We start from the raw sequence: 25,594 nt of genomic DNA on the forward strand, positions 1-25,594 counted from the left end.
TGTGTGCGGGAGTGAGACTGAGTGAATATGATTGTGTGCCGTGACTTGATCCCTCCTTTAGTTTTTGTGCGCACGCATACACACACACACACACACACACAAACACACCCCTCCTCCAGGTGAGTAGCTGAAGGTTAACTCCCTTCCTTCCCTCTGTCTCTTCCCCACCCTGTTAGAGGTTAAAGCTCCACACCTCCATGCGTCAGCCCCCCCTCCCCTGCTGCATTCCTCCCCAACAGGACCTCACCTGTGTGGGCTTGAGCGTGGGGAGGAAGGCCCCTCCTCCCTGAGCTCCTGGGAGTGGCCCTCAGCAGAAATGTGCCTACAGGCTATGGGAAACGGCTTTGTGACTGTGTGTTGACACAACCATGTGCTCATACAGACGGGGCACATTTTCTACTTGTCAAATATTTGACAGGAACATCATGGTTGCTACATTATCTTTTACTCACTTTCCCTTCCTTGTCTCTGTATTAAGATTATATATACCAGCGTGGAAAGCCACACATTCCTAAGCAGATGAGAGAGCAGCATGGTCCTGTGTCCCTGTGACGCTCAGTCCCAGTGCTCACTGTGTATGACAGCGCTGCACAAAGGAGCTCACAAAGACAGAGTGCACCAGACTGTGGAGACCAGCCTACAAGTATTCACAGCCCCCTGACAACTTAACGGAGGAGCGCTTCCCATACAATGAACCTCGCCTCCATGACAGCAGATAAACTACTTTCGTGACATGTAGCCTATCACTGTTACTAAAGGAGAGGAGAGGAAGACCTGCAAGGCAGAGAGAGCAGGAGAGAGAGAAGTCATTGATTAAAAAAAAAAACTTCACACCAACTACTGTGACCAACATAAGAACCTGCCTCTGATAAAAAATGTATCTGTTCTGAAGTTGAAGTAAGTAAAAGCTGACTGTTGCTCACCTGTCGGAGCATGAGCTGAGAGTTTAGTCTTTGCCCCAGTGGCCTGCATGGGCTCCAGTCTGGCCTGTGGCTTAAAAAATAACCTCAAAAAGAAAGATAACACTCTCTATTAGTATTTTATTTTAGTATAATAGTATTTCAAAGTAAACCCAACAGAATGCACATTGTTGGGTGATTATTGTTGTAGTCATAAAATCAATATTTGACCAAAGGTGGTCCAGACATGTACTAGGTTTTGACCTGGTCTTGTTAGTAATCGCTGTTTATACCCAGAATGTGAGATAAGTTCTGTGCCAGGATTCATTGACTAATCTGACTCATTCGATTCTTATTATCTTGTGTTGCATTCTTGCTTGATATACAGTATTGTATGTGATTTCTATAAAAAACAACAACAACTATCTCACAAAATGTTTATATATCTCCATATATGTATAGTAAATATACAGCAGGGGCCTCTCCAAACTTCCCAAAATGTACTATTTAGACTATTTTACTGTATGTGATGAGGTTAGTGCCGTGTTTTTCAACCTTGGGGTCGGGGCCCCACGTGGGGTCACCTGGAATTCAAATAGGGCCGCCTGAAGTGTCTAGTAAATTACTAATAAAAAAATATTTTTTAAGTAATTATTATTCTTTTTAAAATTATGATTAAAAACACCACACACAATCTTAAACAACTCCTATTCCATACTTCGAATATAAATCAATTTCAAATTAAATGCAGCACATAAAAATATCTGAGCTGGCGCATCTTGACTGCATGCGATCCCGGGGTCGCCAGAAATTTGTGATGTCAAAATGGGGTCACAAGCCAAAAAAGGTTGGGAACCACTGGGTTAGTGTGATAATTACTGTAAGCAGCAACTACAGCCTAATCCAATATTATGTTTATTGGGATATATCCCTGAATCACTAAGATCACATAAGAACACTGTACATGTTGGGCCGAAAGGCTGTTATGACCAGATGGTTAGGAGATGAACCTCCCCTGTGGAAGTCTTTGATATCAGCCTTTATTTCTCTGGAAAGACTAAGATTTCGTATTAACGGTCAGAATGACCCTTTTACGGGAAGTCAGAGTGCAACTGCCTGAAATATCATATAGATAGATAGATAGATAGATAGATAGATAGATAGATAGATAGATAGATAGATAGATAGATAGATAGATAGATAGATGAATTTATTTGTCCTTTACAGGAAAATTGCACTCTGCTGGACTTTTATAATTTTGAAAATGTTCAATAAAAAGAATGTTAAAAAAAAGAAAGAAAAACTACAACAACAACACCACTGAGAGCAGTTGCAGGAGTAGTAGTATGAGGATTGGTGCAGGCCTGTGCTCCAGCTCCAGTTTCAGATCACACAGATCTGGGATTCAAGAAAACAGTTCCACTGAACAGATCTGAACATACTCAGTCATGCTCCTAGCAACCACATCTGGTTTGGTACAATGGGCAACTTCTCTGTGGGAGAAACACCTCTCCTCTCCCCTCCTCCCCTCCTCCCCTCTGGCTGCATGGCTGGCTGTTGGTGCCGGTCCAGACAGCTTTCACAAGTCGGAGGAGGAGCTGAAGGGTGTGGTCCACTCACTGTATCATTCCTCCAATCTGTCCGTCTGCCCACAGTGCAACAAGTAAAGCACTTTCAGTACAAGTAGTGACTTCCTGCCGTGAATGCACCTGGTCCAGCTGTTTACTACACCAACACACTGAAACATCCCTATGACTGCTTTTAACCCCTGACTGATTGTTTTATCATTACAGTTTTTTATTGTTTCCTATATTTTATGCTTGTATGTTTATTTTATTGTGCTCTTATCTGATGTTTAAACTGTAATTGTAATTATTTTAATTGTAAAGCACCTTGGTTCAAGGTGCTATATAAATAAACCTGACCTTGACCTGACCTTGACTGATTTGAGGGTCTGTCCTCTCATCACCTTTCTCCACCCTCCAATCAAGTTCTGGGATTATTCCTCTGAACCAAGCAATACAGGGGAAAAGGGGAAAAGGTTATTTGCACTACGATTACATCTGGTCAAAGGGAGCCTAACTGTAACTCAAAATAACTGGTGGTGTGTTTTATACTTTACATTCAGGCTTGTTTCCCCTGCCATAATCATAACTTGTTAATAAATGACAATGAATTTCTGTGGCAACAAACATGTCATGAAGCAAACAGATACAAATTCTTGATGATGCTGATGAACCTAATTACCTACCAGACACTTTCATCTGTTCTCTTCTTTTGTCTCGCTTTCTTTTCTCACCTCTTTTTTGTTTATTTATTTATTTAGTGCTGTTATCATCACTACTATTATTTTTACTACCAACATCTTCCCTGTTTTTTTCATCTTTTTCCTTCCTTTCTTTTTACATTTTATTTTCTATCTATACCTTGCACAAGGTACGCGATTATTATTTCTTGACTGTGCTTCAATTATGTGTTAGATCAAGGTGAGGTCATGTTATAAGCCTTTCAGGTTTCAGACCTCACCTGCACATTTATTTTTCATATCTTTCTTACTAGTAAGAGAGATAAGTAAAAGTTTTGTTTTATTTTTTTATGTGCAAATAAATAAAAAGTCTAAAAGTCTAAAAACACAAGGCTTAGTAGTGTTGATAAATGTGGGCTCACTCTGTGGCAAACAACAGGTCAGTGGCACCAAAACATTAGGATGAAACAACTCTGATTGGACTCATCTCTGGGGAGAAGCCGGAGATCCATCATCTGGTGCAGCCACAACAATCTGGAAAAAAAAATAAGAAGTGGAGACTGATTGTGGAGTACAGGAAGAACCCAGTCCCAGCCGCCCTTACCACCCTGTACCACATTGGAGAGAGAGAAGGGTATTATCACTTTGAGAAATGTGTCCACTGAGGGACACCTGCCTCCTCCTTACAGCAGGCATCCCAGCTCCCAGTTTCCTACAGATGTGACAGATGTGATTTGTGAGAGCTCATGTCCCACAACACCAACGTAAACCTCAACATGTAGTCTTTATAGTTTTTTGTTTTGTTTTTTTCAAATCAAACCATCAAACTATGTCAAAAACCTCTGTACTGTACCACCAACTGTTACGAATATGTATCTATTTCTCTGTTATGAAAACAACACTGGTCTCATAAACAAGGCCAGAGACCTCCTAGTCTGTCCCCCACCCATATATTGTTTATTTACTGTCTTTATTTATATTTTGTTGTTTGTAATTACATCTGGGCACACAGTGAGCAATCATTCTTTATTCATTGTGTTTCTGCAGAATTAACCAAATCAAATTCCTTGTAGGTTACGTCTGCCTACCGTCTCTGCAAAGTCATTCTGATCCTGATTCTCTAGAAAACTTAATGAGATCACGTTACAGTACCTTGTTTGAATAACAATGATCCACTACTGTCTACAATCAGGACACAACAACACAGAGTTAATGGGACACATCTCAGTGAGCAGCAGGTCAGAGCTTTTAGCTGTGACACAGTTAAATCTGTCAACAGCTTTAATCAGGGAGATGTCACAGTTGCTTATTATGTTAACCAGCTACATGAGGGTTTAACAGAACTTAAGTGTGTTGAAACTGTTGTGAAAACAGCTGAGAGTGAAATGGCATGTGGAGGGATGGAAAGTTTGATCAGGGGAAGTTGCGACCTGTTCACCAGGTGTGGCTTGTAGACTCACCTGAACACTGCACGTCCAAACACACACACACACACACACACACACACCGTGAAACAGTCTCTGAATCAAACCTGATGAGCTCATCAGATTTCACAACAGTCAGAAATGAAGATGTGCTGGTTAGAGCCGACTCTCTTGGGAGAGCATCAGTTCTTACAGCTTCAGTCTGTGTGTGTTGATTCATTACAACCATCCAGTGTGATGATGAAGAACCACAGGCTGGTTCAAGTCCTCCATTATCACTCAGTTGGAACGGGGCGTTCCTCAGCGCTGGATCTGAACTCCAGCTTCTGCAGAAACATGTGATAAAGCAGGAAGGACTTTGTTCATGTTGATGTTGTGGGTGTGATTCACCTGAATGACTCAGATCCCCAAACTGGCCTGAAGCCAGCGTGGACGGTGCAGGGACCAGCTGCACACGGAGACACCAACATGGATTTCATCACTTTACAATGTATACATATAAAAGTATTAAAATCTAATTATGTGAGATTTGTTCTTTACAGCAGCTGGAGACTGTATCATTGCAGTGGCATCTCCGAGTCGACGACCATGTTGCTTTGGATAGGACAGTGCAAAGACAGAAAAGAAGGGAGAGTGACTGACTGCTTTGGGGCAAATTCTGCACATGTCGTCTAACCAGTCGACCACCAGTATCATTTCATCCTCCTGTTGTCCTCCTGGGTCAAGGAAGGAAGGAAAGAAAGAAAGATGGAGGAAGGGAACAGATTGGATCAAGGAAGGAAGAAGGACGAAGGGAAAGAAGGGAGGAAGGAAGTGAAAATGATGGTGGGAAGAAGGAAGGGAAAAAGGAAGGAAAGAAGGATGGTAAAAGGGAACAGATTGGGTCAAGGAAGGAAGAAGAAGGAAAGCTGGAGGGAAAGAAAGTAAGAGAAGTCAAGGAAGGAAGAAGAAGGAAGGAAGAGAAATTATGGTGGAAAGGAGGGAGAAAGGAGGGAAAGAAGGATGGAGGAATAAAAAAATAATGTGATACAAACTTTTATTATTATTATTAATAATTATAAATTGATTCGTTTTATTCTATTTTTATTATTTTTTATCTTATTTTGTTTTATTTTCCTGTCCATTTTCCTTTGTTGTCATAATTGTTATCATCTCCCAGGTCGGTTGTAGGTTTGTGTTCCTATTGTCTTTGTTTATGCATGATTTTGATTATACAATTGGGTGTGTTATTGGGATTTTAAAATTTCTATATGCACAAATATAATTTACATTGACCAGTTGTAGTCTTAACTCTCAAGTTGACTTTTCTTGTTTGTTCACCATTTACCACCACACTTTTCCCTTTACTTCCAGTCAACTTTGCATCACTATGATATTTTGGATATAGCACTCTGAACAGCCAGCCCTTTCAGCCATGTTTAAATTCAATCATGAAAAAAGGAACTTTTCCACAATATTACTATCCCAGACTGTGGAGTACAACACAGCAGCTGACAAACAGATGGAGGCTCTTCATCTGTCATTAGTTCACAGGACAGTGAGAAACTTCTCACACCACTCAACCTGCTGAAGCTCCATGTCAACACACACACACACACACACACACACACACACACACACACACACACACACACACACACACACACACACACACACACACACACACACACACACACACACACACACACACAGAGAGAAGAAGTGAATCCTTGTTACATGTTCATTGTGAACTGAACACAGATGTTAGAGAAGTCAGAGGCCTAAAAACACACAAGTCCAACAAGTCTAAAAAGGCAACATCTGATCTATTTATTCCCAATCATCAAGACATAGTATGTACAAGTTTAAAAAAAATCTGACATCAAAGTTTGAAGGAGAAAAAGAACATGCTGAGCGACAACACAAAGCTGCTACAGAGGCATGAATGGAAAACACTGAGCCAAGACTGCGATATAAAAATAAACTTTGACAGACCTGTGTCAGAGCTGTTTCTTACTGAGCCTAGGACCAGTTCAGAGTCAACTCATAAACAGGAGGATAAAGAGGAGTCATTGTGATCAGCTCTGCAGGCGTCGCCGTGGATACGAGCTGTGATCCGGTCAGAGAGACGGAGGAAGGCGGCGGGACCGAGTCGCGGCCCAGGCGTCCTGCTCTGTGTGGTCGTCGGAGGGAGGACGGCCCGTCCCCCTGCTCCTGTCACTGCTTGGCCTTCTTCAGGATGGTGCCGACTGCGGAGATGACTGTGGTTTTGGTGCCGCTGGCGGTGGTCGTCACAGAGACGACGGCGGGCAGGGTTGCCGAGGTGGTGATGAGCGTGGGCTGGGCCAGGGTCACGGGGATCGCAGAGTCCCACTTACTCTTCCTCTTCTGGGCGTCTGCTGGTGAGAGAGAGTGTGGTCAGGACCTAGACAACGAGCTTGACCTGGTTACCACGGGGACGGATCGTGTCTCGAGCTCGGGACACGATCCGCCTTGTTGTTTACAACTACTTACGGGTAGAAAACCAGCACGAGAAGAGTTTCTTATATATACTTTTTCATGTCACTATATCGCCGTTTAGACTAATCTGGTGTTTGTAAAGTCTATAAAACCAATGATTGGACAAACATTACTATTTACGTGTGCACATTTTTGTAATTAGTCATGGTTATCATAGATTAGCTGGGCTAACGGTTAGCTACCTGTTTAACTTTAATAACTCAGTGACTCAATAAACGGTCCATGAAAAAGTATTTTCTCCAGCGGATATCTGAGTTACAACATGATTGAGCTAACTGGAGTAGTTTCGTGTCGTGTCCGACAATGGGAGGGTTTTAACAGCTGACGTCCTGCTGTTAGCTTAGCTACCGCCGTTAGCTTAGCTACCACTGTTACCTTAGCTACTGCCGTTAGCTTAGCTACCGTTAGCTGTCCCTGTCAGCTGCAGCCACTGATGCTTTCTAGACATCGTGATTCCCCCAAACTGAATAAATACAACACATAGCAACACAAAACACACACACAGAAATAGTAATGTTTCTTCAATCATTTCAGATTTGTCTAAACAGTGATAGGGCGTGAAAAATATGATATATAGCTAAACTCTCGTTCGTTACTATTGATCTCATTCAAATTACGTGCTGGTTTTCTACCCGGAAGTAGAATGTAAACAACAAGGAGATTCGGTCTGGCTGTCGACAACTGTCTGAAAGCTCTGAGACAGGTTGGTTTAGCAACAAAGCTAACTCTAACATCTGAGCTGGAACCTCTAAAGTGGTTATTTTTGTTTATTTAACCTTTATTTAAAAGGGATGATTCAAGACTTTTGACAAATTCGCCCATTGCCATAATCCCTATAATAATATCATAGCAGTAGGCTCATTACCTTTAATTATCGGTGCATGTTGTTTTGAGATCCGCGGGGCGCAAGTTGCTCAGTGAACAGTACATACTGTCCTTCATCAAATACACAACCCAACAACTCCAAAACGCTCTGGTGGACAAGTTGTGACCTGCACATTCACCACGCTATCAAATAATAACGTATAATTATGTAACATTACGACACATGCAGCAAATACTCTGAACTTCTTGCGCGAAATCGCTCCGCCCAGCAGCCGTGTCTGAAATGTTTTGGATACTCATTTACCTCGAACACAACTCCATCTTGTAATGTTACATGATTACTTCATAGCGTGGTGAATGTGCAGGTCACAACTTGTCCACCAGAGCGTTTTGGAGTTGTTGGATTGTGTATTTGATGAGTTTGATGAGGGACAGGGGACAACTGTATCTACTGTTAGCTGAGCAGCTCACTTTTCTGCCCCCCGGATCTCAAAACAACTTGCACCGATAATTAAAGGTAATGAACCTACTGCTATGAGTATAGGGATTATGGTAATGGGTGAATTTGCCAAAATGTTGAACTATCCCTTAAACCAAGAATAACATTAAATATTACAACATCTTACCATTATGTGTGAAAAGTGAAAAGTGTACATCATAAAGTGCAGCAGTTTAAACAATGTGTAAAATTTAAGAAAAAGTGAAACAGCTGTGATTTTTAAATGACTTAAAACACTGGTACTGTCCGATGGTTTTGTGTTAATGTCAATTAAAATAGCTAAAATCCAAGTACAGATTGAAATTCGTGACAGGAGAGGGAAAGAGGAGGTAGCACCAACTGGCTCCATATTTTCTGTCCAGTGTGGTGTTGCCATGGTTTTCTAAGATGTTCTATTTGACACACTTTGCTCAGGGGCCGTGAGAAACAAAAGCTCTGACGTTAGGGTTAGTCACATTGGCTCTTTGCTTTGTGAGGATCATATTCAGCGCGCCTCTAAAATGAGTCATTGGGCTCATTAAAAGGATGAAATGGTACAGTGTGTGTCCGGCTAGACTCTAGCTGCTAGAGGCACAAACACAGGAATATTTCTCTAAGGCCACCAGTCCTGTGTCGCTGCCACTCATTCAGTGCAGTTTCTATGGCAACATACGTTGGTGAATCTGTTTTCAGGTTTCAGTGAAGCAGGCGTGGCTCAGTCCAATCATTTAAAGGGATATGCCAACATTTTTTCCCCCATGTCTTGCCTCACTCCCGAGTCCATGACAAGCAGATAGACACCATCCTTTCAACTGTGCATGCAGTAACAAGGGAGATAGAGCTCATATCGCCTGTAATTAGCTTAGCTCAAACACTGGAAGTGCATAGGTAGTGTTAGCCTGACTCCTACCCGAGCCGAAATCAGCAGTCAGAAGCTGATTTTATTTTAGCTCTAAACTCTGTAAATATATCACTTTATCAACATTTCAAACAGTTTTAGGCGAGAAAGTAGCCGTTTAGATCAGCAGTGTGTCGTTAATTTGTCTAAATACCAGCTGTTTACAATTTTGTTCGGATGAATTCGGCGCTACTCAAGCTAGCCGTTGTGACCAACGCACTTCCGGTTACTTTCACAAAATAAAACACCCGTTGCCCTTTACATACAGAAGTGCTTTTACTTTGAAATAGGAAGCTAACCTACCCTCGATGTAGCTAGCTTGAACCCTCCGTTTTGACCGTTCTCGTCCCGTTACCGGCATTTGACCGCTCAAGATGCCTTAGCGGAGAGTTTTGTCAGCTCTGAGACGAAGATCGGTCCGTTTAGAGTTGCTGAAGAGCGTCTCTGATGACTTTAGGTGGAGGCAGGCTACCATTACCGATACACTTCCAGCGTTTGAGCTAAGCTAATTATGGGCGATACGGGCTCTCCCTTGTTACTGCATGCACAGTCGAAAGGATGGTGTCTATCTGCTTGTCATGGACTCGGGAGTGAGGCAAGAAACGTAAAAAAAAAAAAAAAAATGTTGGCGTATCCCTTTAACTTTGAGTTGTTCATTCTGTCACTAATTTTGATTGTTGTAAAGATTGGACTGGATTTAATAACCAAGCTCACAGTACCAGGGGTCAGAGCTACAGGGCCGTGCTATAGCACCAGGCCGGACGGACGCAGCAGTGATGGGGGTTTACCTGTGGCTGTGGTGGTGGTGGTGTTGCTGGTGGTGGGGGCTGCTGTGCTGGACGGGTTGGTTCCCTTCTTTGTCCCCGTCACAAACTCAATCTATGAAACACATAAGACAATATGACTTGGGGCTGGTTGGGCTCAGTATAACAACAACAGTATTAATGAAGTGTATCTGGTTTCTTTCTCTCATTACTGCAGCTGGACACAACTTATTTGTACACTTCATTTACATGTGTACAGGCCCATATCATTTACTGTGGACAGGGAGCCATGGTGTTTCTGGTTAAACAGGACACACGTGTGTTTTCAGTGTTAAACCAGAAACACCATGGCTGCTGCTTCCTCTCAGAATGAGAATGAGCTTCATTTGTTTGCTTTTTTAATGCCTACTGCTGCTGTAACATAACAACATCCCAGTTTGAAATTAGTGAAGTAAAGTAAATCCATCCATCCAGCAGCTGTGTATGTCTTCTCTGAAAAAACTCATCTGACGGTTAAATAAGAGTGCATCTGTTTTTATCAGGTTTAACAGTGTGTAAAAATGCATACTGGTGTTTTTTTCACTTCTGGACCATTTTCGTGCAAAGGCAGAAACACTTGTGTTGGTTCAGGTGTGTTCACTGATGGACATCGAGCGAAGTGGCTCCTCACCTTGGTCCTCTCCTTCTTGGCTTTCTCCAGTTTATCCATCTCCACCTTCTGAGCTTTAGCTGAAGAAGAGAGATAAGACTGTGTTTCAGCTGTGATCTCACACTCAGACCCACACACACACACAGACACACACACTTACCCAGAGCCTCGTAGTAGGAGTCCTCTGACCAGCCGTGAGGATCGAACATGTCCTTTGGGTAGTTGGTTCCCAGTTCATCTATTGCACAGAACTGGATGAGCTTCTCGTAGATGCTGGAGGAACCAGAGCAGGTGAATATAGGTGAGTGTGTTGACCTCCTTTGTCAATATCTCGCTGTGTTTGTGTGTATGTGTTCAGTGTACTGTACCTGGGATTTCTAAATTCCTTCTTCTTCTGGATGTGGTTGTTGGTGTCAAAGTCTCCGTGGAGCTTCCTCTCGTACAGCTTGTGGATCTTCTCCTGACCAAACACAAAGCAGAGGAAGGTGAACCGACATCAACACATATTCATATTGTTTCTACTAATGTTTTATTCATGCCTCATCAGCTCCTGTAGATCTCCAGTGATCCACATCTGGTGCTAAAGTTAGATAATCTGATTTAAAAAAAAAAGTTTTTGAGTGGAATCACGATCCACCATCACAGTCTTTCCTCTCTGTGATGCTTCATTCTGAGGTTTGTCTGCTTGCCGTTCCTGCCCACAATCCCCTCTTCTGCTTCTGACTGTCACAAACAACAAGACTTCTTTCTTACTTCATGTGGAGAATTCATTTGGACAGAGCTATTATTTATGTATGAGGTTATAGAGTGTTTTCTCTCCACAGCTCCTCCCATAACTAGTTAGTTGGCCAGCTGGGGAACAGTAAATGACTGTAAATATTATGTTGAAGTCAGATGTGTTTATCACACAAGTTATTTCAAAGCATATCTAACACTGACGAGCAGCTGATACAGTGTGTTTCTGGGGGAAATCTGTGATAATACGAGGTTCAGGAGCTGACAATCAGTTAGATTTTCGAAGCCCTGGGCTAAGAGCCTTGGAAACGGTTCGATAATGAGCACAATCAGGCTGTTGTGTTGTGCTGCAGCTCCGTAGCTGGAGGGCAGGGATATCCAGGCAGCTCTGGTGAAGGTGAATCATAAAGGTGGGGAGGTGTCAGCCCAGCAGGGAATAACGCAGAGCTTTTCACTTACTGAATCAGCTGTGTGTCCTGACCTGCCCCAGCTCCTCACTGCAGCTAACCACAGAGAGGGAGAGAAGGAGCTGCAGATACCGAGAATGACAGACAATCATACTGAAATTACAGGGAGGAGTGTCAGGATTTATGAAGACACCAGAACCCATCTCTAACCCCAGAGGGAACCAGTGGAGCTGAATTATTCACTCTGATGGAGAACATCTGGGTTTGACTCAATCAAAACCTCCATGATGGCAGCAACTCGTCTCTGAGGGAGGGGAGGGAGGGAGGGAGGGAGGATTCATATCTTTATCCTCCTACTCTTTACTCTCCAAACAGACAGAGACGTTTCTTTTAGGATCAAATGATTGACCTGTAAAGCTTTTATCAAGACAATAAAACAGGTCTAAATTCAGAGGCTGAAAATTGAAGCCAACAATGAAGAACCAGAAGTTGCAGTTCCACTGTTGAGTAAACAGTGAGTCTTCAACAGCTTTTTGTTCAATATTCTGATTGGCTCACATTTATCCATGCATTATGGGAAGGTCTTTCCCTTGTGGGAAAACGTTATAGAGGGGAGATTAAACTGTGAGAATGATATGATGATGGAAAAATGGGATAGTTTTGGTGGACAGATGTGTACAGTCACCTACCCTGCCTACTTACCTGCCTGGTTTTTATTTCATTTATTTTCAGATTATTATTATTTTTATTATGATTTTTTGTTTGCAATAATGAAAATGTAATAAAAACTTTAAATTATAAAAAAAATATTCTGATTGGCTGAGAGTTGGGGCAGAGTCAGACACTACCCAGACGGAGACAGAGCAGTTGCCATAGTTCTTGAATGTTCCTCCACACCTTTGCCCATTTTTGGACAAGCAGGAAACGAGGGAAACATCAGTGTTGTACTGTACCTTCGCTACCATAGTAAAATGTTCTACTCTACTTATCTACTTCTATTACTACCTCTGGCAACTTTTACTCTTACTACACTACATCTCCTGAAGAAAATATGTGCATTACTCTGATACATTTCCCCTAAACATCTCAACTAAACCAAAGAAGAAAGAAGAAGAGGAGGACTGATGGACTGATACCAGCTCTGCTCCTAATGTTACTCAGAGCGTCACAGAGGATACAATTAATAGTCTTTATTTACAGTCTTTGAGTCAAATACACAACACGGGGACCCAGAACATCTACTCTACTGTGGTGACACTAAGCACAGTTATGATGTCAGACCTGTAGGTGGTTGGAGCAGCGTCCGGGGGGCTCGGGGGGGATCCTGATCTCGTCAGGTGACATGTTCCTCACCTTCTCCGAGAACAGAGCTGGAAACAGACACACACACAGAGAGACACAAAACATGAGTCCTTACATGTTCTCAGGTAGCAGCTTTCCCTCTTCACTGCGTTAGCATGTCTCTACCTGCACAGCCAGGGTTAAAGGGATAGTTCACCCAAAATTCAAATTTCAAAACTCATTATCTACTCACCCTCATGTCGACTAAGGGCTGGGAGAAGTTTCAGAGTCCTCCGTGCCTTCTCGGAGTTACAGCGGGGCTCGGTGCAGCACTGCATGTCCATATGACGGTTGCGAACAGAGCTTACTTTTCTTCGTCCAAAAAGACACACCAAAAAACATCCAAATACCTCCATAGTGCTCGTCTGTAATGTCCCTCTTGTATTGAAGCCCCAACATAAGAAATTGTTCCGAAAAAATTAAATAAGTCTATATTTCAAGCTTGTTTGCTGACGCCGGCTCAAATCGTGCAAAATTTGGACGGACCAGGAAGAGGAGTTTCCGCTACAATTTTTTTCGGAACAATTTCTCATGTTGGGGCTTCAATACAAGGCGGACATTACAGACGAGCTGTGTGGAGGTATTTGGATGGTTTTTGGTGTGTCTTTTTGGACAAAGAAAAGTGGTGTCCGTTCGCAACCGTCATATGGACATGCAGTGCTGCACCGAGCCCCGCTGTAACTCCGAGAAGGCACGGAGGACTCTGAAACTTCTCCAAGCCCTTAGTCGACATGAGGGTGAGTACTAGATAATGAGTGAAATTTGAATTTTGGGTGAACTATCCCTTTAAACAAGAAGCTGCTGGTGTGACCCTACCATCAACTGACTGCTGAGTGGATGAATCAGAGGGAAGGTGGGTTCAGGACCAGAGACCGGACTCAGATATGAAGCAAAGGGTCAGTGTGTGTTAGGCCGACACTGCATCCACAGTGTCCCTGACTCCCTGTGTGTGTTTCATAAGGCAGCGAGGTATGAGGAGTGCACGCTCAGGGCAGGGAGTGGCTGTTGTTGGGGCGAGTAATGAGAAGGGAGGCTCCTCTCCCTCCCTGCCCTTCTTCTGTTTTCCCTGCTCTGCTTGTTTTGGAATTTCTCTGACTGGAGGCCAGGCATTCTTCAGTGTCACTCTGGAAAAGTCTTTACAGTCACTCGGTGCCATCAATCAACTCTGAACAACTGCTGAGAGTGAGAGTTTGTGTGTTCTGTGCCGATCGTCCGCAGGTAAAGACTTGACAGGACATGAGAAGATGATTTTGTTACGCTGTTAGTGAAAGCTTCATATTAGAGAAGAGAAGAGGACACTTCCATAGAAACTAACCACAGAGCAAAGGGTGTTCAAGGTTTTCAAGGTCAACAAACAGCCCTGATCTCAACCTGACGGAAATTTATAGTGAAAACTGAAGAAAAAAAAAGTGAATGCCAAGGCTCCATTCTGCAAAGTTTATTTATGTCTGTCTCTCACCCTGAGGTTTCTCCTACCAGAAGTTGCATTTGTTCAGACATGAATGAGATTCTCAGAGGACTAAAGCTGTAAACATGGTGCATTATTTAAAAACACTGACTGTTTACATTATGAATGGACTCAAAGCAGTAACATTAATGCAACATGACCATATGGTAGTATAATTTGATGAATTGCCGTGGAAAATCAAGCTGTTATAACTAAAGCACAAACTTTTCAAAACTGGCCCAGATGCAGGTATGTAGGAGTCCAGCCTGTGACGTCCACTATCACAACCCATAGTACTTCTGCTGGTAGATTAGTAGCTTATAAAGGGTCATATCAGTGCCCATTAATTGGTCCTCTATTAATGGTGGTGTGAAATTTCAGCAGCTACGTTAGAGCTGAAGTGAAAACCCATACCACAACACAAATTCTCACCAGTGTACTTTACTGTTTATACCCGCCACTCTTATTAAAGAAAAGTATAATTCGAATGAAATACAATACAATTCACTCTGGTGGCTGCGTGTCGACCTGTTGGCAAAGATAAACTCAGATATACCTAGATGTTTTATTCCATGTTTAATGAGAGTTCCAGAGTAAAATGGTTTAAAATGAAAGTCCTGGATCTGTCTCAGACTCTTCCAGGTAAGGAACCGGCAGGTTGAAACAGATCCTTGGTGAGCAGTGAAAACCAGGAACAGAGCGGCACAGACCTGCACTGAGCACAATGCTGAGTCTGTAACTCACAGTCATTTTAGCAATACTAGGGAAATGTTGATTTGATATAAATGTTTGTTTTTTAAACCTTCCTAATCAGTTTGTTCATGTTTGATTTCAAGTCTGAAAGTGCTTCTGATGTGATCTGAGAACATGCAGCCTCCGGTCCTGAACACAAACCTAAGCAGCAGAGTGATGAGTCAGTCAGGTACTGTAGGTGTTTTATGTAACTACACTGGAGCGGTAGGACCAAATCTAACCAACAGAGACTGAAGAATCAGTGGAAGAAGCTTTTCATAACAGCAGGTAAGGAGACCTTTAGTCTTGTTCACAACGGAGTGGAGTGGCATCATCATGTGCACTTACAGAGCCATGAACAGACACACACACAGAGCTATCTCTGTGTGCTCTTGTTAACACATCAGAGTCTCCAATTGGTGTATGTGCTTTTTAAAGACCCCCTCCCATGAAAATCGTGTTTTCTGTGCTTTTCATGCTTTTCACATGTTCCTGTGGCATTTTTCTTATGTTAGAGGACATATCAGCAGAAAATGAAGTGCAAAATTGCATTTCTGAGTTGTTCTGCCTTCAAATTGCCGGGCCAAATGGCAGACGCAAACGGGCAGTTTCAGGGAGACTGGAGCTGACGTGTCACAACCCCAGGGGAGGGCACTAGTGCTACAAGCTCCCGCCCCGCTCTGCATCTGGCTCAGTAAAAGGGTGTAACAGGTATAGCTCACCTGGTAGAGCAGCTTGCACTGTGAGCAAGGACTATATTCCAGTCTGGGATCGAATCGAGTTTTACGCTAAACGCGCTGAATCGGTAATCGTACAGTGTCCAGCTGTCAGCGTGCGAGGGGGCCGGGCAGCGCAGTCTCCGCCCACCCTCCAGAGGCGCATTGCTAATGAGCTGCTGGTGCTGTGCAGAACAAGAGCCCTGGGAAATGGCACAGGTTTTGTGATTTTGGCTAAAAACTTCATAATCACAATTTAAAGACCACAGAGAATGTTTTAAAATAACCAAAAAGGGTCACGGGAGGGGGACTTTAAAAACATCCCTGTACACAGTGTAACTGTGGTGTTTCAGGGGTAACACCATTATGCTTCGTTTAGCCTCATCTATCTTAAAGATCTAGCTAAGTGTGAATATATCAACACAAACAGGAAGAACATGGGAACAGAAAGAAGATTATTCCCTGCTTCAGAATCACCATCTGACTCACAGAAACAGGCCTGAGGCTCTGTGTGTGTGTGTGTGTGTGTGTGTGTGTGTGTGTGTGTGTGTGTGTGTGTGTGTGTGTGTGTGTGTGTGTGTGTGTGTGTGTGTGTGTGTGTGTGTGTGTGTGTGTGTGTGTTTCAACAAACACACAAAGGGCTGTGTTGAGCTGCTGACACTCTGTGACATTTACTGACAGACAGGACAGAGGAGCCAGGCTCCGCTGCAGGAATGTCAAGTGTCCAGGCCCAGAGTCGCTGCAGTGGTGAAAAGTGAAGCTCCTCCACAACACCACCACACAGACATGATGAAGGAGTGACCGCTGCATGTGAGGAGGAACCGCCGGCCTAGACTAGTTCAGTGTACTGCACTTCAATTTCATTTCCTTTCTAAATAAATGATCTGTCCCATGCCTCAGATATCATAAATGAGCCCACTGGTCACCCTGTCACTGCTCTTTTTCTTCCTCTTCCATCGGGTAGACGGTATCGTGCAATAAAATGCTCCTCCTCTAGGCATGCAAACTGTTTTTTTCCAAGTGCTGTGCTTGGCCTGAACAAACAAAAATTGTGCATTTAATTTTTTTTCCCCATGTTAAATTATGCTCCTGCAGGCACTTTGCACTTTACATAGTATGCATTTTTTGTATGTACTGTACTTTTTCTTGGTGACCGTCAGCCTATCCATGGGGGCAAATTGTCCTTATTTATCTTACTGTTTCTATTTATTCTATCTGTATCTGTTTATTGATTGTTTTATTAACAATGTTATCTATTGTGTGTTCCTGTTTGTTTGAGCTCTTGCAAATCCTTTTCCAATGTGGTCTCCTTCCACAAATGGCAAATAAACCGACTCTGACTCTCACTCTAATGATTCTTCATCAAAGCTACACATCGTCAAATCATTGTCCTCTTCTTATTCTGCAGTATCACAACAACAATTACTGAGTTTAACAGGGACCTCGAGTATCACAGGTTTATGGTCTGACAGATTTGTGAGTAAAACACACACACACACAGACTAACTTTAACACTCCCTGTATCACTCACTTCCTGTCTGCTCTGACTGTACCACACCTGTATAGGGAACTTGTGACTCACTAATCACATATTAAAGACTCACACCCCACCAATCAGTCACTTTTTAACTAACCCAGTTCTGCTGAGTGGCTCGTACAATAGCCAAGCTGTTAAAGCATGCGTGTGCGTGCGTGCGTGTGCGTGTGTGCGTGCGTGTGTACTTACCAACTAGCTCATTGGGGTCTTTTCTTTCTGCCTCTGGGATCTACAAAAACACAGAGATTATATATATTTAGTCTCGTCAGTCTAATGACTTCACTGCAGCAGACTGAGACACTGTGGTTGAATACAGTGAGGAACACCCAAATTGATGGCTACAAGAAAGGAAGCAGCCTCTGTAAAAGTGTTAGTTGTATGCATTAATGAGTCAGTTTAAGTGAAAACAGAAACATTTCCCACCTGAGGGCTACTAATCACAGGTATGAATGCAGCAGTGAACAGAACAGAAGCTTCTAAGAAGTAAAAGAAAGCAGGGCAGTAAATCAGAAGGACTCTTTCCAGTGAAGGCCTCAGCAGGAGGAGTTAGAGAGTCTTTACGGCCTCTCAAACACGCTGCCTGTGCCAGCAGCACTGTGGGCCGAGCACAGGTTCAGCACAAAGGAACAGGGCTGTTATTCACAGGAATCCCGTCATCACCTAGCAACTGCACAGGCACCTCAAAGAACGGCGGTGAGAGCGGCGAAATCACCGAGAGCTGGAGAAGAGGAAGAAGGGCCGGCTGGAAGTAATGTACAACAACAATACAGATACAGGACACCGGCTGTCTGAGACGACGGAGACTCGTCGTCTCACTGAGCCGAGACATGGCTGGACATACTCAGTTGTTGTTTTTTAACTCATCAAAACACAGCTGCTTCAGGACACATTAAACCTGACAACCAGGGATGTCACAATTATACATTTTCTTGACACGATTATTGTCAGAGAAATAATCGCAGTACTACGATTATATGTAAAATCAAATATAGTCAAAATATAATTACATTACTCATATGTTTACATAAAATATTTCAAGCATCTATTAACTCATTGAGTGCCAACCACGTAATTTCTCGTTTTTCGTTCCCATGCGTTGAGTGCCAAAAATGATAATTTTACGTTTTTTGCTTCTTCTTTTTTAATTATGAAAACAGACACTTTAACACACCTTTATGTGTAAATTTGGGGACTCTACGACGAGCAGAACTGAAATAGATGACGATCAAAAACTCATGACAGCTCACGATCTGGAAGTTTTTTTATCAAAACTCGGCTTTTGCAAACGGAGTTCTGCATGTGGATGCAGCAGCTGCTCTGCTCTCACCCGCGAGGCTCCAGCAGCTCGGAGCCGAAACAGGAAGCTCTCAGCCGACAGTCCGGCCCGGTCTTCATCTGGAGCAACACCGTGTCCTCCCCACGGTCCTCCCGCGGTAAAATGTGATGATCCCTCGATCAAAGCAGGCCGCCGGCACCGACCCGTACCACAGAAAGACCGCGACCACCGGTGGGACCGGTCTTCCCGAGCTGCTGTGGCCGAGAGACCATCACATTCCGCGGCGAGAGGCTGTGACACGGCACGGTGCGTCTGTGTTATTGTTGTTTAGTGGCTTAAGTCTTTTAAATTGGGATTGCTGAGTTCCCATCTGCACAACACATTTACCACCTGGTAGGAATAAAGAAACCTTGACCTTGACCTTGACAGGCACCAACACAAAACAACATGTCCGTTGAATGGTCAAGTGTATGTGACTGATAAAATGTACAGTACACCATCAGTGATTGGTCGACCAGGCTCATCAAAGTTTTGGAATTGGTGGCAACAAAAAAACTGGATTGCAACATCCCAACAGATCACTTTACTGTTCATTTTTAATCAAAGTGGGTGAATTATTAACCTAAAACCAATCCACCAATCCAAAACCACCACAATCTACAGATGAATAACCTTCTCCACACAGTTCAGATCTTTGTCTGTTGTATTGGACGACACACCTGTTGACACTCCTGGCAGCGCACAGGAAATCAAACCTACTGTATGTCTCTAAATAACTTTTGCAGACTTGACAGATTTTCAGGTGGTAGACCAGGACTAACGGGAAATTACCCTGAACACGGACCCTGAACATCTGTAACAGATTTCACCTGCACATGGGGCTTGATGAAAAGCAAAGATCACCACAGACAGTTGAATGTCTCCTGATGCCCGTGCTTCTCTGCCCTAGTGTAACGGGCTGCCTGGCTGCAGCAACACTTCAAAGACTTCATAAGAACTCAGTGGCTCAGGTTAAAGGAGGTTCCAGCTTCGAGCCGACCGCTTATCTGCACTTCAGCAGAACTGTATCAAAACGCCAGCACTCAATCCGTAGATAACAGAACTGTAGCAATAATAAATGGGAGGGACAGAGTCGGCACAGAATTCATTTTTACTGTGCATTACTTTGCCAGCAGCCCCACATCACTAGTTTGACAGGTACTTGCAATATCTGCAATGGAAATGCTGCAAGTGCTGGTGATAGCATTGCAAAATACGATCGGCTCGGCTATCGGCCGATAAGCTAAGCCCAGGTATTAGCATCACCATTTGGACTGAAAAAGCCACATCGGTGCATCCATAACTAGGGCTAGAAATAAAAAATTTTAAAAACAACGTTGAATATAAAAATATTTTTTGCTAGAAGATCTGATCACTACAGCATGTCACACATTTTATGTTTTTATGTGATTCTATGAGCTGCAACTCAATTTGCCCTCTGGGACATTAAATAAAACTGAACTGAACTGGTGTGTGGTTGCATTTTAAATATAAAAACTATGAAGTAGTTTTAAATTGCGTAGATCTGACCTGAAGCAAATCAATGTGTGAGATGTGTGGAGAAATGTGTGTGTACCTGTTCATACACAGTGCAACTGCTGTACTTCTGTTAGTTTGTTTTGGGGATTATGCATGTCTGAACTGTTGGTCATTTTAAATAAACAGAGCATCAATGCAATCAGTTTGTTCACCTTCATAATGTAAACATTAATGGATGCACCATGTTAGAGTCCAGGCCTACACATCTCTTAATCCAGCCTGCTCTGAGTGAGGTGAAACACAAGCTGACTGATGGATGCTTTTCATCATTCACCCGTGTTCATATCATTCAGTTGACTCTCAATTCTCTCTCCTGTGTGCGGCTGCAGGATGCAACAAACAAAACACACCTGGTGCAAAGGTTGGATCGACTGCACACTATCTATAAAACTGTTATTTGTATTATTATAATAATCAATTAGTATCATACTTTATCATTAGTATTATACTGATGTGTTGTTGTTTTTATTATTAGTATCATACGGACATTCACATGAAATAATAATTGGTATCATATAATATCAAAATAGAGAATAGGGGTAGGAGTTAATACGTTTCTTCTTGCTTCTACCTACTCCTTTTTGAACATGTTTATGTTTATTTTATTTATTATTATTAGTTAATTAGTAATAAAATGATTAGTTTTTTTGTTTGTTTGTTTTATATATTCTTTTTTTTTTTTCTCTGATAATGGTAATTTAGTTGGTTTTGGTTTTGTTTTGATTTTCAGAATAAAGATTTCAATCAATCAATCAATCAATCAATCAACCCCCACCCCTGGAAGAAGGACAGTCAGCTGGCTGCAGTTTGCAGGTCAAGCTGTCAGTTGTTTTACGGTGACAGTGCAGTGGTTTAACTTCCATTAAATATCTGAATACTGCAGCTTATAATGACACAATCTATCTGATTCATCTGAAAGTAAATCATATAAAGTAGTCAGACGGTCTACAATAGAAACTGAACTGTTGTATAATGACACACACCTAAGACCTTTATATTGCCAGTGCTGTCTGGACAGACTCACAATAAAAGAGCAGCACCTGGAGAAAAACAGACATCCTGTGACTGAGGCCCAATTCCAATCCGATTCCTTACGGACTCACTGACTTAGAGGTGCGTTCACAGGAAGTCCGTGAGTGTGTGAGGGCCGTTCCACTGTCAGACCATCAAGTCAGTGAGTCAGTGAATGAGCCCTTACTGCCCCCTTACCGTACGTCAGCACCGATGCTGACTTTGGGTAAGGAAATTACCCACAGTTCATAGCGTTGTGAAGTAAAGTGCTGTTCCATTCCTGTTCACAGCATCTGGACCCTCACAGACTCTCACACTCAGTCACATACAGCTGACGTCTTTAGGGGGCGGATTGGACCTGGGCCATGCCTGTGACTCACTCTCTCTCACCTCAGAGGCCTGCCCTGAACATCGTGTACACACAGATGATGAGCATGGTACAAGTTTCTGCAGGTTCAGGTTTAACTCACATGAAGGTGGAATGCTCCATCAATAACAATCTCAGACCTCGTCTCATCTAGATTAAGTTCCAATTTGGTGATTGAAACACACATAGAACCACAGCACCATCTAGTGTTCATCCCTCTTCACATCTGCTGTCACATCTTGTAAAAGAGCTGTCCCGTATAGTCACAGAGGAAATGAAACTTGAATCAGAACTAATCCATTTCAAGATCCAGTCCATCTCTCACCAGATAGTGTTCAAATACCTCAACATCTTCTGTGTCCCTCCCCTCGTCAGAATCCTCCATCTCCTATAAAAACAAGAATGAGAGGGTTAAAACCATACAGGCCAGAGAGACAAGAGGCTAGGAGGGGCCGAGCAGCAGCACACACCAGAACCAGAACCAGCTGCAGCTTTAGACATCGTTATGTTTTAGATTTCTTTAGACTTCTAATCAAAATTGATTTTTGTTAAAAACAAAACAAGAACATACATCAAGATCATGTAACATGTGACTGTAAAGACACTTTGGTGTGTAACTGACTGAGGAGAGACAAGACAACACAGAACAATACTCTGCATCTGAGCCTGTATGAGTGCAGACCAATCATTTGTATTTTCACTGGAATCGCAATAGGAACACATTAAAAAAGACTGACTAAAGGGAATGAATACAAACAAACCACCAATGGGACAGCCATTGAGCCAAATGAACTGGAAACAACATACAGCAGCACACACAGGGTCTCATTTGTGTGTAAACCATGTGCAGCGGAAATGTACGTGGATTTCCGCATTCATCAATCTTTTAGTAGTGCCAATCTTTTCGTAGCTACTCACAAAATCTACTGAATGATGAATGAGACCCACAGTGTTTTCACAAGCTTTGTGAGCAAAAAAAGGTGCGTTTTCATCACACCCCTGTTCAACAAGACTTTTGAACTGCTCCACCCACCACAGTAACTTTAAGGTAATGGTGAACTATCAGTGTTGAGGCCGTACAGCCCTGTGCACACTGAGATATTCATTCATCATAACATGTCTTCATTGCAATACTGAACATTGTTATCGTATACTGAAAATTCCCCCATATGTTGCGTCGTCGTTGTAGAGTATCAGTTACATGACAGTCATATGACCTCCAGCAGTAGCCTGCATCAACCACCTCACAATCATAAACACACACACAATTCTGCCATTAGAGGGGCTGTAACAAGGACTAAAACTATGAATATTTCAGCTTCACTGTTAAACTGACCTCTGTGATATTTAAATTGTGATTGAACTCTGAGTTATAACATGACAATGATAACACTGAATCCTGAAGCTCCAATACTGACCGAGTTGCTCTCCCTGCTGTCTTCATCTCCAGACACCTTCTCTTCTACATCCTCAGTCCGGTTCAGGTCATCGTCGCCGTAGCCGTAGACCAGTCCCGCTCCACGCGGCCCTGGAGACAGACAGGAGAAGGTGAAGAGGGGAAGAAAAAAGGCAATCTTTAGTTCAATATAGTGTAGTTTTAGTTTTTGTAAATCCTCCATCATGGAGACTAACGCGCTACAAAGCAAGGACTGTCTGTCTGTCTGTGTGTTCAGAGCTCTTGTGCAGGCAGGTGTCTTGCAAATGGCACAACAGAGTGCACCACAGTTTAGTCATGAAGATATCATTAAAAAGCAGCAGCCATCCACTCCATCTCTCACACCAAAGCACTGATCATCATGATGTTTGGATGTAGCCTAGATCTGTCAACAAGTGTCACCAAGTTAAAATAAAAATCAAAATTGAGAATGAGGACATTCAATGAATCTATACATTGTCACTGTTTCGAAAAATATTTCCTAATATACACTGTTGTGGTGTTCTCAGGTCTGTTGTCAGTAACATTATTATGTTTGCTGACTTTATCTATAATTATCAACTAAATCATCATTGTGTATAATGGCCAAGGCTCAATTAAGTTGGTCTAGGTAGCTAATAATGAAGGACAGGTTGAAGAACAGGTTGAATGTGTTCACGCACAGCCCAGTCTATTCAGCTGGACACTAACTCATCCATGAACAGTGGACTAAGGCAACTATCCAATGGCTAATTTAGGCTCTTTGTCTTTGGTTCGTTGTATTCAACAACTCAAACATAGGCTACTTCCTGATATGGCTCAATTTTCCACAATTTGTATTTTAATATCGATTTTGATATTCCACAATGTAAAAATGGGGGAAAGAACAGAATATAACTTTGGTCGTGCCATTGAACCAGTGAGCATTCAAACACATCAGAAAACAAAAACAAAGAGTGCACTAAAAACAGAAACAACTCTTTTACGTTATTATAACGTATGTAAAAACAAACCGATGTCCAAACATGAACCCCGTTACTTTACAGTTAACACTGACATGCAGCAAGTATCATTGAGTTTGTCGACAAGCAACAACTAAACCTAACCCTACCATAAAACGGTTTAGACTGAACCAATTTCATCTTTAATCAAACAGTTTTATTCCCCAGTTAGCTGCGATGGCTAGTTCCAAGCTAACGTTAGCTTCCATTTAGTGTCCCGCTGTAAACGACGTTTTATCTCCACCTGACTGAAAACAACTATAACCTTTAATAACATGTACCTGTCTCTTCTGGTTCGGGTTCAGAGTCGGGCTCTGAATCGTCTCCATAGTCTGCCAGAGAGGAAAGTGGAAGACTCTTTTTAGCACTCGCCATCGCTAAACTAAACAGTCTGCGTCGCGTCGCAGACACGTTTGGTCGCAGGGTGATTACGTCAGTGAAACTGTGATGCGCGCGCATTGATCGTGAGCGCGCAGCTGCCCCATGGCTTCATGGAACAGAAAACAACAACTTACTATTACATTACATTCACTCTCCACAATAATAACAGATCAACAATTGTCTTTTGGTCATTGAAGAAGAAATGGATCCTGCGTGTAACCAATTTATAAAGTTAAACTAGGCCTATTACTAATATAACCTGTTGAAAAAGCACATTAATATGTCATGTTTTCATTTTTAAAACAACAGTGCTGCCTCACAGTTCCTGATAATGTCCTGTGTTATCACTAAATCAAAAAATTAAAAATTCAATTCAGGTGTTGATGGATGTGTTATGAGGTGGACCCTTCACAAGGACACGACTGTTTCTGTCATTAGGTTATGTGTAGGCTATAAACTTTAAAGTATCCATTATTGGACATTTCCCTGTAAGTTTAATTTCATACACAAATTCCTTCAGACAACATGGTCAACTGGATATTTACCTGTTCAACACTTTAACAATCTACAACTCCCTTCCACAATCCACATGTTTTCATCAAATAGCCTACTTTAAAATCCTAGACATTTGATCCGGGAAAAAAAAGACATGATTTTTTTTAAAGGTATTTTATTCAAATACTGTACAAACCAATGGTGATAGGGCAGTTGTAGATTTGGGTACAGTATATACTTGTACCCATCTCAGACAACCTTGTATTACAACTTGAGTCTTTTTAATAATGGACAGATAAATATCTATATACCTTACTCTCCATGTCCAGAAAGAGACCAAAATGCAGCCTCTTGTTTCACTGTGAAGTAGGTTTTAGCTCTAGGTGTTTGACATACAGATGAGATCAAATGTGTGTAGTACAGACGATCCAGCATCACCTGATATCGTTCTACACAAATAATTAAGATATTTTGT

The 25,594-nt window shown here is 42.4% G+C and overlaps 1 protein-coding gene across 4 annotated transcripts; it reads right to left on the reverse strand.

Annotated features, from left to right (window-relative positions):
• Positions 1 to 6,374: 6,374 nt before the first annotated feature.
• On the reverse strand, positions 6,375 to 24,652 carry sap30bp (SAP30 binding protein). Of its 4 annotated transcripts, none has more exons than XM_083994010.1 (10): positions 24,525 to 24,652; positions 23,247 to 23,356; positions 22,172 to 22,216; positions 17,786 to 17,825; positions 13,105 to 13,193; positions 11,050 to 11,141; positions 10,842 to 10,954; positions 10,703 to 10,761; positions 10,057 to 10,147; positions 6,375 to 6,943 (listed from the first exon to the last, which is right to left on the reverse strand). In XM_083994010.1, the coding sequence occupies exons 1-10, from the start codon at positions 24,616 to 24,618 to the stop codon at positions 6,765 to 6,767; spliced, it is 912 nt and encodes a 303-aa protein (XP_083850136.1). In that variant the 5' UTR covers positions 24,619 to 24,652; the 3' UTR covers positions 6,375 to 6,764. The 4 variants fall into 4 exon arrangements, with proteins under 4 accessions (XP_083850136.1, XP_083850135.1, XP_083850134.1 ...); XM_083994009.1 differs by having other exon boundaries at positions 6,375 to 6,946; XM_083994008.1 differs by having other exon boundaries at positions 10,601 to 10,761.
• Between the last annotated feature and the right edge of the window lie 942 nt (positions 24,653 to 25,594).

This window comes from Trachurus trachurus (genome assembly GCF_905171665.1).
Source record: "Trachurus trachurus genome assembly, chromosome: 19".
Taxonomy (NCBI): Eukaryota; Metazoa; Chordata; class Actinopteri; order Carangiformes; family Carangidae; genus Trachurus; species Trachurus trachurus.